At 45.0% G+C, this 20,057-nt stretch overlaps 2 protein-coding genes across 9 annotated transcripts in view; both read right to left on the bottom strand.

The window, feature by feature from the left end:
* SLC20A2 (solute carrier family 20 member 2) overlaps positions 1–15,371 on the bottom strand; it is a 56,658-nt gene extending 41,287 nt beyond the window's left edge. For 5 of the 7 annotated variants that reach the window (XR_012580399.1, XM_074540995.1, XM_026791977.2 and 2 more), the window contains exons 1-2: positions 15,232–15,358; positions 5,186–5,401 (exon numbers count right to left, since the gene is read on the bottom strand). The gene's annotated coding sequence lies outside the window, so the exon portion shown is untranslated. Of the gene's footprint in view, positions 1–5,185; positions 5,402–15,231 lie in introns of all 7 variants that reach the window. The other 2 variants (XM_005484666.4, XM_005484667.4) reach the window with 2 other exon arrangements.
* A 566-nt stretch (positions 15,372–15,937) lies between these two features.
* SMIM19 (small integral membrane protein 19) lies at positions 15,938–18,474 on the bottom strand. Of its 2 annotated transcripts, none has more exons than XM_005484669.3 (3): positions 18,232–18,461; positions 17,991–18,115; positions 15,938–16,841 (listed from the first exon to the last, which is right to left on the bottom strand). In XM_005484669.3, exons 1-3 carry the CDS (start codon positions 18,405–18,407, stop codon positions 16,771–16,773), a joined length of 372 nt encoding a protein of 123 aa, XP_005484726.1. In that variant the 5' UTR covers positions 18,408–18,461; the 3' UTR covers positions 15,938–16,770. The 2 variants fall into 2 exon arrangements, with proteins under 2 accessions (XP_005484726.1, XP_074397100.1); XM_074540999.1 differs by lacking the exon at positions 15,938–16,841 and adding an exon at positions 16,884–17,132 and having other exon boundaries at positions 18,232–18,474.
* Positions 18,475–20,057: the final 1,583 nt, after the last annotated feature.

Raw genomic sequence — 20,057 nt, 5'->3', positions numbered from 1 at the left:
TAGGTTAAAAAGAGCCAATAAAGCACATCTGCTTTTGCATATTGGATAGCAAGTTCTGAAACATTCTGTTATCTATTAGGATAATCTCCAAAAGAGATGCATCCATGTTTCACTGCAAGAAAACCATCTCAGGGACTCTGGAAAGTTTAATGCAGTAGACATAAAAATTAAGACGTCATTTAGCAGGGAGCAACTCCTCTGCTCTAAGGAATCAAACCCCTTGGATGGGCTTTCTTGATGGCTCTGAACTCTGTCACCCTGTCATCCAAACATTTCTTTTTTCCAGCAAACTTGCGGGCTCTTAAAGACGACATCCCACCCCAGTCAAGGGACTTCCACTCCCAGTGGTCGAGGTGAATTAGCTGTGCTTGCACAGGCATGCATGGAGAGCTGCCATGTTACAGCATGTGACTCTGCTTGAGATCACACTTGTCTACGGAGTGAGCCAGCCCTGGGAAATGAAAGGGAGGAACCCACAAGTGGAATTGCTGGAGGCCAAGGCTGGCGCAGAGGCTGACACAGGCTCCGGGTGCTGTGTGGCCTGGGAGAGCCACGCTGACTCCAGCCCCTACCACAGCACAAGCCCATGTCCAGCCAGGAGGAGTTCAAAGGCAGCAAAGCAATGCTGAAGGAGCAAGGCTTTGGCCAGTGCTGATTCAAGCTGGGAATGGTCCGTTCCCAGTTAGTGCTGGGAACTGGACTTGCATCGCCTGTGATTCCAGCCGACTGACCAGAGACTGGGGAACACTCATGTCCATATTAAGACCAAGGAAAAGGGTGAGCTGCTGTTCAGAGCCACCCTGAGCTTAATCTTCCCCTCCCCAGACCCATATCCAAAAGAAGCAGTCAGCATAAGCACAGTACTATAAAAGCCCTGGCTACTGCTGACAACTCAAGGAGCATTATCCTGAAATACTAACGGACCTGTACTGACTTTACACAGAACATAAAAACTGCCCATGAAACACTCCTGTGGCAATCCAAAAATATGCATTTTGCAAATTCAGAGGCATATGTAAAGATGCCCTTGGTGAAAAGCCAGAGTGTGGTTGCCAAAAGTCAACAATGCAAATTTTTCAGATAAAGGAAACCTGACACGCCCAGCCCCAGATTGCCTGCCATTTCCATTTCAGTTTGGGTTTCAGAGAACAACCACTGTGGAGCCTTCTGTTTGAGCCAGAAGAGATGGCTGGAGCTCCCCTGAGTCCAGCAACCCCCTCTCTTCAAACAGAGCTGCAGGAGTGAGTGGCTATCAACATGCCAAACCACACCGGCTGGCTCTCACTGCCGACCTCCAGAATCGGTGTGGCCCACAGGACAGAAGACCAAGCACTCCTGATCTAGCTGAATGTCAAAAGGAGAAAAGGATCAGGGCTATAACCAAACAGAGGATGGATAACACTCACAGAGGCGTCAACCAGGGTTATGGGAGTAAATGGAGTAGATTAAGCCAGTACACTCTGGCAATGGAAATTTTGCTGCTTCTTTTTCCCTATGAGCATTGCAGTAATAGAGATATAAAGGGGGAAACAGCAATGAAAGCTGTGACCTTGGCTTCATTTCACAGGAATCAGAGCCAAATATTCGTGCTTATGCTGCCCGGCGACAACGCAAAGCTTGGCATCTGCCAATTAACAGGCCTGTTGCCCCCTCAAAGCCCAACAGCTGCTGATTCTGTTCTTGAGTCCATGTAATGTCCACATCTGTCTCCTGCAGCCTTTGCTGCTAGAGGCATGAGGAGCATGATGGGGAAGCAAATACCTTGAGTTCCACCTACCAGGCAACATTAACCTGCTGGTGGCTTCACCATAGATTGAACAAAGAAGTGCCCAACAGACTTGTGACATGGGCTACAGATTAAATCACTGTCAATCAATGTGCCAAAGAGTGTCCCACAACTGGTTCTTGGCTTAGCAAACACCTCCAAGAGGCTTACTAAGGGTGTGTAGCCATATGAAGCAGGCTGAGAAAAGTTTGGCTTTATCTCTCATGGAAGGCCAGGGAGCAAACCCAGTGGTGCAGTGCCAATGTCCAGGTGGAGCACAAAGAGTCTTCCTAAAGGTTTGGGCAAGGTAACAGGACACACGGACTGATGAGCGTATTCATCCTCCAAAAGAGCTTGAACAACTAAAATTTCTGTGCTTGACACACAGCCTGCAGGGAAGAGGAAGTTATTAGGCAGCAGAATGTATCAGCACTTGGCACCAGCAAACGGGGCCGGTGGCCTCTGTGCCTCATCCTCAGGGTAAGGCATTCCTAGCTAAGCCACGATGACAACACTAATGCATCTCAGAAGCCCCATGGCTGCCCAGAGGAGAAGAGACAGAATGGATGCTGCTGAGAGGTCAGGAATACAAAGGGGATTCCATGAGGAACCCTCCCTTCTTCCCTGCCTGCCGGTGTGAGAACCAGAGCTGGCCATGCCAGGATCCTGCTGTGGCCACTGTGGCTCAGGCTGGGACTTCTCTGGACTATGCACCCCCATGCAGAAAATGACCAACCCAAAAATAGGAGTGGCACTGACACAGACCTCTCTGCTCCACACAAGCACTGTGAGAAGAGCCACACCACTCCAAACAAGGGTGCAAATTCCAGAATTAGCTGAAAAAATCAAACAGAAAAAGAGAAAATAACCCCCAAAAATAAATAAAATTAAGTCTATGGCAGCAACGCATGACAATAACACCATGTCAAGAGTCCTCTGAAATATGGAAGAACCTGCAGAGCACATTTCTTGCAAGACCTGGAAGGGAACAAGGTCTATCTCTGTCATACTGATAAGGAAAATTTACCCACTGTTATCCGTAAAACAAACAAGCGAGTAGATAATCATATAAACAAGGAACACTGAATACACAGGCAGAAAGAATATAAAGTATTTTTTTCCTTTAAGGAAGTAATCAAGGAATCTACAATTAATTAAAAATTGGTTTCTTGTCACCAAGACCTTCAGAAGTCACATAAATAACTTCCTCTTCCATCTCTTCTACACATAAATTAAAAAGGGGAAAATTAATTGTGCCATCTCTTCAACTATCAATCAGTTTCTCCACTTTGAATTAAGCAGATATTTAATTAAATCAAATTAATAAAATTATGTGAGGAAAAGAGTTGCTCTGAAACAGTGGAATACATTACTCCCAAAATGAGCTTAATATTTCAATCAACACTGTCTCCAAGCCTTTAACCAGATATCTTTGACAATTTGATTTTTTCTTTAAAACTTCAGCAGACATGAAGATATCTTAATCACTTAATTTAATACTAATAGCTAAATAGATTACAATAAATTTGGGTTATATTACAAGTTTGTTTCTTTCAGATCCAAAGTACTATGGGTTTACAAGAAAAATAATACTTTTCAGTTTAAAAAATTCCTCAATTATGCAAAAAGCATTTTCCATTCTCTAAAGCAATCCAGAACCTGGACTGTATTATTCACTAATGTACTTTCCATCTGGGATACAGTGGTGCACTAATCATATGTGAAATTCAGGGGTGCAAAGACCGTTCTCTATCTACTTGCAAACACTATCATCAATTACCGAAAAATCAATTTAAAATTGGAAAAAAATTACAAACTCATCTACTGGCTACTCTAATCCTGTGATTCTGTTTTGACTGAGATTCTCTAAGGTTTATTCAGGAAACAGATCAATTGCACAAATTCAAATGCACAGTTCTCCATCAATAAAGTCTTCCAGAAGACCATGCAGGAACCCACGCTGAGTGTGCCTGATGGGCAAACACCATGAAAGGAGTAATGCTGGCAGAAACACTAAGGGAACACAGGGGTGCAGGTAACACGAAGAAAACAAATGTGCAGATTTACTGGTTCCAGTCAACAACAGTGGCTAAAGTTTATTGATTTCAGTTTCAGCAGCTAAAAATCCATGAAAACATTCTTATATGATACAGACAATACTATCCCATATTCAAATTTCTATCAAAGTAATAAAATAGGCTAGGGTTTTCTCACAGTCATTGCAATTTACTTATCAATTAGTACAATAAAACCTATTTTAAAATGTAAATATTAAAAAGTGCAAATAGTTTTTGTATCCCATTGTGATGCAGCAGCTCGATTATATGGAAATATCTAAGTAAAGAGACTGAAAAAATCTAACTGGAAAAATATAACTACAAAAATATCTGGACACATTCTCAGCCACTGTCTCTCAACTGTTCCCCTTATATCCACTGTAAAACTATTTCCAACACACTAATCACATCTATTCAGAAGAAACTAAAATTATATGATTTCAAACTATTTTCATTTAAAAAAAATAGTCCTTTAACAACTGCTTTTACTCTTCTATCTAATTATATACTCTTAAAGGCCAAATATTCAGTCAGTATACAAAAATAACCATAGCCTTTTATTAAGGATAAGACACCAGATAGGAGTTCATAAGAAAAATAAAGATGTTCTTTGCCTGCCACTACCACCAATAGTTTTCAATACAGGAAAACACATTTACTTTTAAAATTTTAAATGCATATACATCAAAGTCTTAATAACTTTGTATCAGAGACTTACTACAATCAAATCTGTTCACAGCATCATTAAGCTGTTGGACTGCATGGCCAGTATTTCCTTCGAGATACTTCACAGCACAGCCAAGATGCTCAAAAACTCTCTCTCCAAAAAGCTCTCTCCTGACTAAGAAATCTGCACTTATAACCCTACAACCCTGGCAAGAAATCTTACCTAGAACATTTTTCTGACCAACAGTCAGATAGAAAAGATAAAATTGATTGATATTTGATTCTGGCATCTGTCTAAGGACACCATAAGAACAATACATTATAAGGTTACTCAAATCATAGGGTTAGCGTGATTTTTTTTTCTTTTACCTATGCACCTGTCGTCATACTTTCTATACAAAGGCTGTTTATTAAACTTGAGCAAAACCCCTAACTTCCTATTTTGTAATGGTCTGAGCTTTTCCATATTCAATGTATGTTTCAACAAGAAAAACCCCAAATTGATTTCAAGTACAAAGCAGCAGCTATCTCATCCACAAATGAAACTACAGCGATGTTCTGCTCTTCCTAAAACAAGCTTGAAGCCACGATTATATTAAAGACACAGATGTGAGGGGATTTTTCAATTTCCAAACAGACATGCAAACAAAGTATTACAGTTCAGGGGTGCAGGTAAATGAATAAGCAAGAAAACTACGTGACGTTTGTGCAGCGTCCTCTCAAATCCTGCAATCCCTTCTAGAAAGTCTGGGTCTACATCTCCCTCTTCTTTACTCATGTTCTTCTCGCATGGCTTGGTCTCAGAAACTTTCCATGCCTGTAACGGAAACTTGAGCCAACTTCTTAAATGTATGATTTCTTCATCTCCACTCATCATCCACTTCTGTTTCTGAGAAGCTCCTCATCATGACACCTGTATCTCAAGAAGCAAAACAGGAAACATCACAGGGATGAAGCAATGAAAGATGAATAATAATATGCCTCTGTGTCTTTAATAAAATCCCAACTTTCATTCAAGTTCCTTTTAGGAAATCAGAGTTCCTTTCACAAGTGCAAAGCTTACAAACCTAGTTTGGCAAAACATCGCGTGCCAACAAGAGGGTAACCAATCTCCCAATCTGCACCTCTGATCCTGACACCATGAGCAGGAGAAATCCTGCACCAGCTAGCCTTACACACTGTGGAAAATATGACCTGGTGCCAAGCTTGCAGAACTAGTCTGCAGCACCCAGCTCAACTAAAAGAAACTGCTGACCCATCTGCTGACTTACCCGCTACTGAAAACAATGCCAGTTATCTTTACCCAGGACTCACTTGTCCAAGTAGAGCTCAAGCCCACAAGTTAGATTAAAAACAAAGATGTGAGTAAGCCTCTCCTCTGCTTTTCCCATTGCTCCCTAATCTGCACAACTTCCATAGCACACAGTTTGTGGTTTTATACACTTATCAGGTACAAGAGAAGACAAAGCTTTCTCTGTGTTACAGCAGCTTAACTACAAGGTGACAACGACCTAAGGTATTTTCAACCTGTCATAAAACTTGGCATTGGGGTAGAGGGCACTTGCCTGTTTCTGCCATCCAAAACTTGGGGTCAAGCAGGCCCAAAGCCAAGAGCAGCACTGTTTAGAGTCTAACAACAAAACAGCAAAGGGATGACTCATCTGCAAAATGGAGACACAACCCTCTTGTGTCCAAAGCTGCAGCTTAAACCATCTGCCTGCTTTACAGTTTTGCCTGAATGCTGAATAAGGGGGTACAGGAGAATTATTTCTGCAGCCTCCCCAGCCATGAAGTCTTCAGAGCAGATAAGCTCTGGCACCAAAACCATTCTGCCAGCCAGCTCTCAGTGAAACAGAAGCATAAAAGCCATTTTATCTCTCCCTTTTAGGGTTAAGGCCACATTTAAATAAACATTAGCATCAAAACCTCTTTGTACTAGAAGCGGAGCAGACCTTACATCTTATCAGCTATCACCTAAACTTCTCAGAATTCCACATCCCATCTAAAATCCTTCTTTATTCTGCAAAAACAGTTGACAGCAGCATGCTCCATATGCATGAATCAGAAAGACAGTGTAGTCCTTCCCCAACTCCTCCCTGTGAAACAGGGCTCATTTTGGCTTTCTTACAGCAGAAATGAGGGACAGCTGTAGGGACAGAGTCCCACCAGAGCACAAAGTTTTGGCTTTGCTTCTTGCACATCACAGTTGAGAAGATAACTGAGCCTTAGTCAAAGCAAGAAACCCTCTGAGAGCGCTCTGGGTATTGCAGAAAAAACATCTTTTAAGTAACTGGACAGAAAAGTATTTGCTGTGCTGGGATTACATGTCAAAGAAAAATACATATTCCCCCAATTCTGAACTCTTGATTAAGTCCTTACCCTCAAAAGTGCTCAGAAGGCAAGCAGTCCTGAAAGCTTGTGCCTCAGTGATCATGCCTGCTACTGAGACATGCTACTGCTAACTCAGGAAAGGTAACTATCACAGATTTCAAGAGCTTAAAAGCTTTCAAAAGCACTAAAGCTGAGGCAGTCACAAATGTCCAGCTGTCAGGACATCCAGAATTATTTTATAAAACATATATACCATTCAAGTTTTTACACCACAGTGATTCTTAATCTTTTATCATGATGACCACTGTATACAAGAAGCAGAAATCATAATTTTACTGTTCCATAGCCATCATAACTCCATATTCTTTCTGAGCAGCAGAAAGTAACTGAGGACAAGTAATTCAATCTATTATTGACATCTTCACTTGTTAATCAGATGTCTACAGTCAGCTTACACACCATACAGACTACAAAACATCCAGGCTGCTCACTGTTCCATGCAGAAAGAAAACTGCAGGAAAAGGTTAATAGTTGCCCAAAAGATCTGATGCTGGCTGCCACCTGAAACAACCGAGGAATTTTCAGTTTTCTTTTGAAGAGACAATTTACTGGCAGGCTGGTGCTTTTAACTTTGATCTTCCTTCCTTCCAACACCAGCAGAAGCTTAGTAACAGAAGTTCTGAAGCTTTGTAGCTCAGTAACAAAACACAGAAACCTCCCAGAATGTTAACTCAATTACAGTATTTTGGCAAGGAAATCTTCCCCTTGTACCTTGGGGAAAATCTGAAAAGATTAAACAGTGCATGTTTTAAAAGTACACACACCTCAATTATTTGGTGTAACTCTTCATTCACCTGATTGCTTTGAGAGAAAAAATATTCTTCAGTAACTTGCTTGAAAGACTGAAAGTGTTCCGTGTTTCCCAAAGAAACAATGGTTATAAAACCACACTGATTGTTCCATGCACAGAAATGTAAACTGTAAGGCAAATTTCAACCTAATCTCGTGCAAAAGCTAGGAGATTTCAGAAGTGCTCAATTCCTACAGCAGACTTGCAAAAGTAAGCAACCAAGGCAGTCTCCTGAGCCAAAGGTCTGGTTCTCAAACATCAGGGAGACAGCACGCTTTGATTAAATATACCCAAGAACTCACTACAAGTGAGAAGCTGCTCAGGCACTGTGCTGTGGGGAAAATCAGGGATGCTAACAGCACTGCTGTGTAATGGAAAGAGAGAAAGAAGGAAAGATGTGTAAGGTACTGCAGTGCCACCAAAACCAAGAGAGCTGCAGGAAAGATTTATCTTCACTAGTTCAGCTGCTCACAGAGCTACCTTTGAATCTATGGAGCAATACAGCAATGCCTTAAGAGCCCATCACATCTTCCATCTCTATGTGGGCTGCTGCTGACATGTCAACAGGCAATTCTGAGGATTCATTAAAGGCACTTGGACAACAGCTGTCCTGTTTCACCAATGGGAATCTGGAAAAGCAGACATACACTGCAACACAGGTGGCCTCAGAACCCCCCTCCTCCCCCCCAAAAAATATGCTTTTCATACCCTTCAACAAATCCTACCCAGGCACTGGCACGACAGGTCAGACTGCTGGTCCATTTTTCTGAGAATCCTGCCTCCTGTGATCAGGACCAGATGCTACAGAAGGTAGAACAGTTCAGGTAGTGAGCAATGATGTAATTCCCCCAAAAGGGAAATTCCTTCCTGACCTCATCAATAAGGATGAAGGCTTATGTGCTTAATTTATTTTTAATCCTATTTACAGCAACTCTGGACATTGTCATTATACATATAAATGCCCAAGTTTGCTGGGAATCCAACTAAACTTTTGCTCTCGGTAATATTGTGTAATATTTATGCCTAATGTCATTTAAATATCCCTTTGTTCTTGCACTATGGGAACTAGCATAACCATTGACCACCTCTGTTCCCCTTCCAAGAGCTCCAGCCTGCCTTGCACCATAAATTTCCATGCCACACTATGCCCTGTGACAGGACACAATCTAAGGATCTTCAAGGAAGCTACTGAGCAACTTCTATTAGATATCTAGCAACATTTAAGCTACGCTTCTGGGATCTGCAGCAAAGTTGGCAGTTGCACCAAGATTTCAGCAGGCTCTCCCTTCTTCTAGATCTTGCAAGCTCACTTTCATGTCGTTTTCCACTCCAGGGATGCCACACTTATAAGCAAGACATTTTGTTCTATGTTGTGCACTTTGAAACCCCCCTTCAAGATTCTGATACATTTACTTAGTACAGAGGGCTGTACAGGAACCTCTCTGAGCAAAGAACTGCCCTCTCATCTCCATACCTGAATAAAGAACAACAGGGCCAAACCATGCAACACCAATCCTATTTTGCTCTTGGCTGATGTTCTTGTGGGCTGCAGGTTCCCCTGTGCAATAACTTTAGCCTGTGTTGCTACTTTAGTTCCTTACAGATGAGCTCATGGCACATTCATCATGACTGTTGTGCCAAGTACTTATTAAAGCTCCAGTGCTGTCTGCTGTTTCTGCTCACACAATGTATGCACCAACATATAAAGCCACACCTTCATTCAACAAAAGCTTGGTGGGGGAAAAAAAATATATGCAAGCAGCAGACAAGAAAGGGAGACTTTTAAAGCACGCTTGAAGTTCTGGATCCTCTTGTCTCCCCAAAACCTGCTTTCAGTCATTACTTGGGCTGCATTTTCTTCTCCAATTGAAGAAGCTAAAACTTTGGACTCCAGGCCACAGGTTCTCAGTCCGAAAGCCTTCAGGAAAGAAAGAGAGAAAGGCTGGTATCTCATGGGAAGATGGCCTCCCAAGGAGATGACAGAGTTTTTACAGCATCTGTGAGAAATACCACACAGTCATCACTGTTTGACCACAAATGTTGTGATTATGGGTTTGGAACTGGTGAGTTATGGTAAGAGAATACTTCTTTGCCTCAACCAAAATGAAAATTATACCGTTTCAACTCTCTTTGGAACAACCTTCAGGCAAGCAAGGGGGTGAGAGGAAAAAGCCTGTTCCAGCTTATGGTTCAGAAACAAATGAAGTTCTTTAATGATCAAAATAGCACTAACAGAACTGGTAAAAGGCCCCACTTTGTCAACAGTTACCTCATTAAATAATCCAAACACATGCAACTTCTTTCTCTATTTGAGTATCAGAGACTGATTAGTCAGTAAAGTGACAGGTCTCATAATGGCAGTAAAATTGTCCTTTCACGTATTTCTCAAAGACCTCTTCGTGCTGTTTAATAGTTACAGAGGTCTTAGAAACTCTGTTTCAGAGCAAGGATCTTGACCGTTTCTTCCCAAGAGGCCACAAACGTTTTCCTGTTCTTCAGTCTCACATGTGTAAAGACAATATACTGAGCTGGGTACTTGTACAATGTCTTAGGCAATGCTGAAAGAGTGGCCCAAGCCACAAGGCTCAGAGCACTGCCATACCAGCACTGCCAGGACCTCAGATCAGCCAGCGAATGGTTTGCCCTTGGCATTCCAGAATGCGCTGAGGTTGAAAGGGAAGACAATAATGATACAGAACAATTCTCCCATCAGCAGTGGCAAAAGTAATCTCAGAGGCACAGAGTGCAATGCTTTCACCACTTTGGGGTCATTACTGACTTTGAAGTCAAAAAGAAGTGATATTTTCTGTTTATCACACACAGAAGCAGACTTTGGGTAAGGAGACTTTTTTAACAGACTCAAGTCAGGTATTTTTGGTTGCTAGAATTCTCAATCTGTTGTGATAAAATTAGCTTTAAATAAATGCCCAATACAAGCAGTACATACTTTGCCTAAGAAAAAACCTGCTGGCCACTTACAGATCATGTGAGCCCAGTTATTTAGCTGAGCTAAAAACATCAATTATTCCGAGCCTTATCTGACTGTAGATTTGGATCTGTTTAACAACAGCACTGCCACATATCAAAACGCATGACAACCCACAGCTCTTTACTAAAGCAATGAAAAGTTCCTGCAAACAATGGTTGCTGCCATTTAACAACACAGTCATGAAGAAAAGAGGTAAGAGGGGAAAACCCGCACCTTTTCCTCTATCTGAAAAGAAAAAGCAACTCTCCCTCTCCTGTCAGTCCACCCTTCCTTCCATATTACAGCAGAAAGAAATGGGCTGCCTTCAACTACCACTCCCTGATGTTCACCAACGAAAGCTATGGAAGATGATAATCTCATTTTTTTTCCCCTTTGCAAGGTTTTCATCAACCAGTACAAATTCTGCTCTGTTCTTTCAACCAGTGTCACAGAACCTGGCTCAGTACTGGTTATCACCATGATCCAAGCAACAGCAAAACAGTCACTCAAACATACCTAGTGCTCAGTGCTGGGTAAAGTTCACAGCAGCTGTCTGAGTCCCAGAAAGACATCTGAGAGAAGCGCCATAAATAACGACATCACATGGAGTCTCCCATTGCACAACCCACATACATCTTCCCTGCTCAGGAATTCACGCCTTGCACCCTTCGCTGTCAGTCAAGAGCATATTACAAACCATGTTTCCAAGATGATCCAGAGGATATTTTGGAAAGTAATACAGCCCTCCAGTTGGCTGAGTCTTTTCAAAATACCTGTTCTACTCCATTACGAAAATGACAAATGTTGCTACCATCTTATCAAACCATGGTCTTTCTCAGGAGCAAGCTGTAGATCCACCTGTGCATTTTATACATCATGGATGTCCAAAACCAGTTCCAGCAAGTCTGACAGCCTGGCAGAAAACGAAGGGGACAACTCCTTTGCAGACTCAGCATCTAAGTTCTTCTTCAGGTAGCAAATGTGAAGTATTTTCTCAGACTACAGTTTCAGTAAACCCCAAATCTGAACAGCCCCTTTTCAAGATTAATTTATTTCACTGCTAGATTAAAATTAAACCAAATTCTCTTAAAATACCTCATTCCTAGGCATTTGCAAGGAGAGAATCACTTTTTGAAGCAGTGCCTAGATATAATTTTATAAAAATGAGACTTTTTTTCCTGGAGTTTTGCCACAAATTGCCTTTGAGGGCTTGGTTCAGAAATTCCAAAGTTAGTTTATTGTTTTTCATATTGAGAACTAATTCCTTTTAGCAATTCTGTTAATCTTGGAGTTTGAAGTTATTTTTATTAAAGTAACGCCCAGAGTTTATATATTCCATAAAAAGATCAGGAATTATTTTTATTAAAGTAACACCCAAAGCTTAGGCATTCCTTTCAAAAATAAGGCAAAGCACCTTCATTCTTAAAAAGGTTCTTAGTCTTTTCAATGCAAACACAAATTTCACAAGGACAGCTGAGCACTGCAAAGTTTTATCAGCAATTTTTTATCAGAGACTTGAGGAAAAAAGTAATTAAGGCAGGATTTTTCTATTTTTCGGCCTAAAAAAATCATGAGCCTTTTGCTCCAAATAGTACATGTGCCTTTTTTTTCTTTCCTCCCTTCTTGCCTTCTGTTACAGAAGAAGCAGCACCAGTTTCCACTCCCTGATGTCAGATTTCTCATGAGACATTTGTGCTGGCTCGGGGCTGCTCTGCCAGCAGTCAGTACCTCTGGCCATCCTCTGTACCTCTCCCTCAGCCAGCAGGGAGGCTCCTCGACCCAGGCAATGCCAGCTTCTGGTGGAGCTTGTTAGATTACAAAAATCTGGATCATAGCCCTTAACTCTTATGCCACAACAGATGCGGGGCTGCAAAGTGAAGGCTCTTACCTCCGTTCTCGAGGGCCTGAGGCACTGAAACCTTCTGCTCCTCAGCGGCACCCCTGTCTCAAGGACAAGACCAAGTGCTGCCTTTTGTTTGCATGACTACGTTAATAAACAACACCCAGGCTCCTCACCATGACTAAAGCACAGTTTAATTGTTTGGAGGGGAAAGGGAACGCCTTTTGATCACTGCTTCTGATCTGGAGCATAAGCAACCATGACTGAAGACTCCCCTTTGTCAGCAAGCCTCCTCCAATTGCTGTTGCACTTTAGGCATAACAGGCCGAAGACATCATGGATTTAATAACACATTTTCTAACAATGCGCTGCTTCCTTGTTGAAGAAGGCACGCAATGACAATTTTCAATTTCTTTAATGCAGAAATTAGGGCTGGGACAAAATCTTTTCAATTCCTCCAAAAGAGATGTTAAGTTGCAACATCCCCACCTTGCTCCCTGCAGCGTGTGTAATTTCAGCTTGCTCAATAGCATGGGCACTCCTGAGTTCAGGAAGACTTTAAAAGGAGCGATTAAAGCTCACGGAAGTAAGCTAACATGAATAAACTGCCCAGGCAACAGGAAAACATTCCAGAGCCCTGTGCTGTCACCAGGCTTTTGGCCAATGCTGCTTAATCATATATGCAAAACATAAATTACAGAAAGATTCATCACTGGTTAGAATATTCATAATTAGTAATTTTGCATTGCACTGAAGAAGCTTCCCTGCAAACTGTCCTCAGACAAAAGCACTGCGATCTTCTCTCCATTCTCAGAGCTTCTACCAGCATCATTAGTACTAGTGGTACAGCAAAGGCTTCCTCTGTGGGTCTTCTCAATGGGTCAGGCAGTTTTGGAAGGAAAGTTTGAGAGCAAGTTTAGGACCAATCACACATCACTCTGCTGAAATTACTAAATCCTGTGGCTGGCTATAAGGCATCATGGCAGCTGCTGCAAGACACATTCTCATCTGGGCTCGGCTTGCACATACCAGTTCATACTATCCGGGCATGTAACAATGGACTGAAACTTGAAATGCTCATGGCACAGGGGAGGAAATTTTCACTACTAGGCCTTCAGAGTTTACTACGTCCTCTTTAAACACAGACATACTCATAGGTTAAATATTTAAGACCCTCTTGAGCCTTGTCACAGAACTTATAGAGCTGTATCAAAATCCTTTGATGTGTGCAGTGCTGAGTAAAAAACGTAGCCAGCCACATTTTGGGTTACAAGGAGAGAGATGACTTTTCCACCACTTAACAGAAGATTATAGTTTTCACATAAGATTATAGAGGTATGGTTGTAATGCCATCTGAAGAATGCGTTTACAAAGATCTGACATTCAGCAGCTCACATGGAGACAACAGAGTGGTCAGATTCTCAAAAACTTTGGAGTTATAATTGAGAGCAACTTGTTAATGATTTTCTGCAGTATCTTACAGATGTAAAGTTTTAACTGTTTTGAAAGCCTTTCCTCACATGCTTCACGTGATCAGACACCACACAATCTACACAGCATAATAGCTTTTTAAACAGTATTGGGTAAGCTAGAAACAGTTCCCTCTGTACAGCATTCTCAAAAATAAATGTAACTGAAGATAACTTTGGCCCAATTTTTGTTAGGTCATAACTTTCCCCATCCAGTACATCCAAAGTTCTGCATTAACTAAGTTACATGAGAGTCTGAGAATCTGCTCCTGTGCATGCCTATAAGCCTGACTACTAAAAATGGATGCGTAAAAAAATCTATTGTCTCTCTACCCTATCTGCCTTTGCTTTTTTGGAATCATGAATTAACAGGTAAAAATCAGTGCAGATATTTGAAGTAAAATTTCAAAAGCTGACTACACCTTCTGTCCCAACACATACTTGTACTGTACAGCTGAAAACATAAACCCCCCTGCAGAACAGGGTGTAGTTTCACCGGGACAGAACTCCCGTGGCTGCACTTGCCGGGAAAACAAACCACGCTGCCCTTCGCTCATGGCTCAAGCAGCACACTTCGAACACCCTAGCACAGGCAAAAGGCACGGGCCCTAGAAAACCTTTTGCTTTTGCTACTTCTCCTTACAAGCCTTTTGTTCTGGACAAGTAAGTCTGAGATGCTCCTGCCACCGCCCCAGGTCCATGAATACAAACGAAGCCGCACGCTGCTCCAGATTTCGAAACCCTTCACGTTGCTTTCAGCTGAGCTGAGAGGCAAACCGTGAACTGATTATCTGCAGCTCGAAAGGCGGCTGTGCCGGGAAAGCGGCAGGGCGCGGGTTCATTCTCCGCCACGCCGCTCCACTGAAGCGAGCGGAGCCGCACCGGGGCTGCGGCGGGCAGCGGCGCCGGCCGAGATGCGCCATTGGGAAGGCTCCGTTTCCTGACTGCCCGCCGGGTGGGCAGGGCCGGTGGGAAAGAGGGAGGGCTCAGCTGTCCGGACCGCCACGAGCCCCCGTGCCGGGACATCGCCGCGGCGCGAACCCGGGCACGGGACACGCGGGGAGCGCTCCCGCGGAGGACGGCCGTGCCGGCCCGGCGGCGGCACCAAGCCCTCCCGCGGGAATGGAGCCGGACTCGGACACCCCTTCCCCGCCCCCGACCGTGCTTTCTCCTCGGGTGGCCCCTTCCCGCCTCGCCACGGCCCCCGGCGAGGCGCCCTTGCCCTCCCCTCGGCGCGGACGGGCGCGGGGGGCGGCGGGGGCTCGGGCGGCGCGGCCCCACTCACCGCCCGGCGGGCGCCTCCGGCCTCCGAGCAGCAGCAGCGGCGGTGGCGGCGGCAGCGGCAGCAGCGGGAGCCGGCGCGTCCCGGAGACGGAAGCGCGGGAGGAAGTGAGGTCGCGCCAAGGGGAAACGGCGGGGTTTCCGGGAGGTGGAGGGGGATGCGGACCGGAGATTTCCCCTGCGCCCGGGGAGCTCTGCTGGGCGTGGATCTCTGTGTCTCGTAAACCCCGCGGGGTGACGGGGACGCGCTGCGGAGCGGGGCCATCACAGGGGCACAGTAACGTGGGGAGGACACGGCTCCGGCCGCCCCGGGGCTCCGCGCCCGCCAGCCCTCGGCCCCGCGCAGCGACCCCGCTGTTCCGCGGTTCCTTACAGCAAGGAAGCTGTCACAGGGAGCCACCCTTCACCCAAAGGAGCCATGGGGCAAACCTTGTGCCACTGTCAGTTTTCCCGGGTCACGTTTTACAGTCCCTACAGACACTGATGTACAGATCACTTCAATATAGTAAAATTTTGGTGCTCAAAGCCAAGTTTCTTAATATCCAAATGTAACCGCAGTGGTGCTAAACACTGCTCCAGGGCTTAATAGATTTCAGAGCAAAACAGGTGAGAACCTCTGGACATAAACACCCAGCACTGTGCTGGCTGTTCATCATTCGGCCAACTCACCTTGTGTAACCTTCGGAATTACAGCATGATACATCTTCAAATAGTTTTCATGATTAGATGCTTTTATTAAAAAGTAATTTCTGCAGAATCCTTTCAACTAATTGATTTTGAGATTTACCTAGAAAGAAAAAGTAACTGCAGTGTGAAGTCTCTTTTGGACAAGCTATGACCTGCTTATACCGATTTTTACAGACAGACCCATTCTTTACAGCAATTTGAGTAAATTAAGCTAACCACCTTTGCTATTAACATTAGAGTAGTGGCTTTAAGTGTCTTCTGGATGTGTAGTTCACTGTGTACGTCTCAAAGTTTCTCCAGGAAAGGTTCACAGTATTGCATACAGAACTCCCAAATAAACAGAGAGAACTTTTCCGCACTACCACCTGACACTCTGGGCTCTCAAAGCTTCACCTTCACCAGGCAGTATGGCCACAGTGCCTTCAGTCACACTTGCTGACTGTATTCAGCAAATTCAACAACCATCACCAAGGAACACAAGGCTTTCCAGGCAGACGGGTACTGCCTCACTTTCTCCAGGGTGCTGTTGCCAGAGAAGGTAGGAGCTGATTTCCAAGGTGCTAGCAGAGAGAAATAGTTTCAGACAGTGCTAAGGCTGCTCTTCCCTGCCCTCATGTTCCTCTGAGCAGGTCTGCCCTGTGCTGGGTACTTTCATGCTGAATGTTCCAGTGGGCACTCGCTTTACCGCACGAGGGCTCAGAGAAAAGCTACTAAGAACAAACTTTTAGGGACAGTCCCCTCCCTTTCCCCCTTGCCTTCAGCTATGTGTCAATTAAAAAGCATTGAAAATAGCTCCACATTGACTCTTAAAATCAGCACTGGATATATGTCCTGAGTTCCTACACAACTGTGGGCTTCATTCCACTGAGAGCTGTACGCTTTCAGTCTGTTTTGGTGGCTGCTGCTGCTGCTGTTCATACTTCCTTGCTGAAAAAAAGAAACACCAATCAACACTGATTATACAATTTATTTTATATTATTATTACTATTATTGTATTATTTATTACATACATGTATATATATGTACATATGTATGTTTATATATATTCATGTAACTATGACAACAAGAAACAGATGTAACATCAGAGAACCTCATTTCCCCCACACAAGGGGAAGTTTCAGTCACCATGTGGAACTTCACCTTATAAATGCTGAACAGTAGAGTCATAGCAAAATGTCAGTGAATCAATGGCAGAGAACTATGATTCCATTCAGGTCCTTTTATTAAAATAAAAAAAAATAAAATTAAAGGCTATGGCTTCAGAAGTTTTATTGCTGATGACGTGAACAGCTCAACAGTCACAAGGCTGATGTCCACATTTCTCATCTCCTACACAATATACATCCACAAGCTAACAATTACACTGACTTCAAAATTAATCTGGTTAGCAAGGCAAAGGGAGATCAAAGAGCTGTGTGCAGTGGTACAAACACCATCAGCAAATGCCAGCAGGCATTCCACTGTAGGAAGAACATCCAATTTTGTTCCTACAGAATGCAATGGCCTGATGTAAGAATCTTTACATCAAGTTTTTGCATTTAAAAGGTGGTTTCAGATCACTAAGGGTTTTTTGCTGTATTTCCTCCAGGCATACACAAAAGGCAGGTGTGAAGCAAGGTTGTGTTTCTCTGAATTGGACCACTGGAATATTACAGGCTTGGGGCTCTTTCCTGCCTCCATCCTGACCTTTAGCACTGAGATCCGAGCAGCAACACTTGTTGGTACAGTAAAATTCTAATTAATTTTCAATTTATGTGGTTGTCTTACTCATCATTCCACAGTCCTCTCAACTTTTACAAGTCCGCCCACATTTTCACAACATCCAGACCTTCCTAGCTCTTTCAAAGTGTAACATAGGAATCGTTTTGACATTTGCTTTAGGACGATTGCACAGCCGCTCCCTCGCTCCGCACTTCCTCACGCAGCAGTCCCCCGGCCCCGGCAGCTGCCGAGCCCCCGCTCCTCACAGGGCGCCACAGCACCGGGGGCGTTCCCGCTGCGCCAGCCTCCAGGCCGCCCCTTTAGGCACGGCCCCCAGCAGCCCTCACGGGGATCCCCGTTTCCCTCCGACTTACCGATGGAGTACATCTCCAGCTGCTGCCGCAGGCGGATCTTCTTCATGCTGTCGTAGAAGTTGGGCTCGGGCGGCGTCTCGGCGGCCGGGGGCAGGGTGAAGATGCGCATGATCCTCCTCTTGTTCCTGCGAGCAGGAGGGAGGGGGGCACGGCGGTGAGGGCGCGGCGCTGAGGGCGGGCGCCCCTCCACCTGCGGGCCCCGCGGGAGCCCCCGCCCCGCCCCGCCCGGGCCGCCTCTCACCGCCGCGCGTAGACGAGGAGGGCGAGGCTGGCCAGCACCACCAGCAGGTACACGTTGGTGGCCTCGTTCCACGCCTCGTGCACCGAGTAGTCGATGGCGCCGCCGTCGCCCAGCGCCGCCGAAGCGCCGCCGCCGCCCGCCCCGCCAGCCCCCGCCGCCGCTGCCGCCGCCGCCATGGGGAGCGCGGCCGGCAGGGGCCAACCCGGCCCCGGGAAGTGACGTCAGGGCGGTGCCGGGCGCCATGGCGGGGGGGCGCGGAGGGGCGGCGGGGGCCGTGATTAGCGCTGACAATAAACTGTGCCGGGGAACGCTAATGCCGCTGTTAGCCAAAGTGTATACGCAGGAAAAAATTGTGATAGTCGGCGCGCCGGGCTTGTGGGACCCCACCCAGCACCTGGGCTTGTGCACTGTGAAATTAATCAGAGAATCGGTGAGGTTGGAAAAGAGCTCTGAGGCCATCGAGTCGAACCCGTGAGCGAACACCACCTTGTCAAGCAGACCATGGCACCGAGTGCCACATCCAGCCTCTCCTTAAACACCTCGGGGAGGGTGACTCTGCTACCTCCCTGCGCAGCCCATTCCAGTGTCAAATCACCCTTCCTGTGAAGAAATTCCTCCTAATGTCCAACCTAAACCTCTGCTGGCGCAACTTAAAACCACGCCCTGTCACTTGTCACCATGGTGAAAAGGCCGACCCTCACCCGGGTACAGGCTCCTTTCAGGGAGCTGTAGAGAGAATAAGCGATTTCTCTTTCAGGTGTGTAATTACTGGCTTGTTGCACGCCGGGTAAGAAATCAAATTTTTCTGGACTGTCCCTGAGGCTCTGGGGTGCCTTTCCACACTTTCTTTCTTTTCTTTCATCCCACATATCCAGGTACCAGACCCTTGGGGAGAGGACATGCACAGGGGACTGCTTCTCTCCCAGGGGCACCGGAGGTATAACAAGAAAAGTCCCTTGGCTTTGCCGTGCCAGTGTCCAAGGGAAAGGCATAGCTGGATGTGGGGCCAGGAGACGTGGATTCAGCAGCTCCAGGAGCCTGGCAGACAAGGAGTCAGCTGGCAGGGCTGGTGTTTTTTCAGTGGAATTGTGTGGAATGCAGTGCGTGGTGTCAAAAATAAAGAAGAGGTTCAGATTGTCATGAGCTCTTGCTTTTCACATAGGAACTAAATGTGACAGTTTATATTTGTCAAAATAGAAAAACTCCCATTGCCAAAAATGACAATTCTAGGATTATGCTTTGGCAGAGTAAGTGTTTCAGCTCAGAACCTGGAAAAGTTTTCTGAACTGCTTACTGAGATGCAGGTAAACTAGGCTGCTCTAACACTCACACACACAAACTTTTTCCCTAATGCCTGATGTGAAATGCTTGAGCTACATGACAGCTTAGGCATGCTTTTCGCTAGGGCCTTTTGCTTCTTTCTATCTATCTCTGCCTCTGATACTTCCTTTTGCCATAGCTTCCTTCAGATACTAGAACTGTTACAATTTAGACATCAGTGATATGGTCCATGTCCCTCTGCTCAGCATGTGTTTGGGGTATGTGCTTGTGTTATGGTTATCCATCTTCACCCTTTATAAGACAATAAAGGGGGAAAACTCAAGTATTTCTAGGGTGTGATTTATTTAACCTGTGTCAAACATTCAGAATCATGCCTCCTGTGCCTGGGAAATCTCTGATGCCTTACTGAGTGCAAGGAGTCTAGACACCTCATTTGGATGGCACTTGCTTTGCAGATGTCTAATCAGCCTGAGGAAAATCTGTCCTTTGGGGAGCTGTGTTCTCACTGTGAGATGTTCCAAGTTTTTCTCTTTCCATGGTATGGA

Source organism: Zonotrichia albicollis, chromosome 5 (assembly GCF_047830755.1).
Source record: "Zonotrichia albicollis isolate bZonAlb1 chromosome 5, bZonAlb1.hap1, whole genome shotgun sequence".
NCBI lineage: Eukaryota > Metazoa > Chordata > Aves > Passeriformes > Passerellidae > Zonotrichia > Zonotrichia albicollis.
The sequence above is the reverse complement of the archived record's forward strand: the minus strand, read 5'-3'. Positions and strand labels throughout refer to the sequence as shown.

Bases quoted from the DNA above. Each gene is read 5' to 3' on its own strand.
- SMIM19 (XM_005484669.3), bottom strand. From the start codon at position 18,407: ATGGCGGCGGCGGCAGCGGCGGCGGGGGCTGGCGGGGCGGGCGGCGGC. The intron at 18,116-18,231 runs GTGAGAGGCGGC...TCCTGCTCGCAG, and splicing joins CTCCTCGTCTACGCGCGGCG to GAACAAGAGGAGGATCATGC. The intron at 16,842-17,990 runs GTAAGTCGGAGG...TCTTTTTTTCAG, and splicing joins GCTGGAGATGTACTCCATCG to CAAGGAAGTATGAACAGCAG.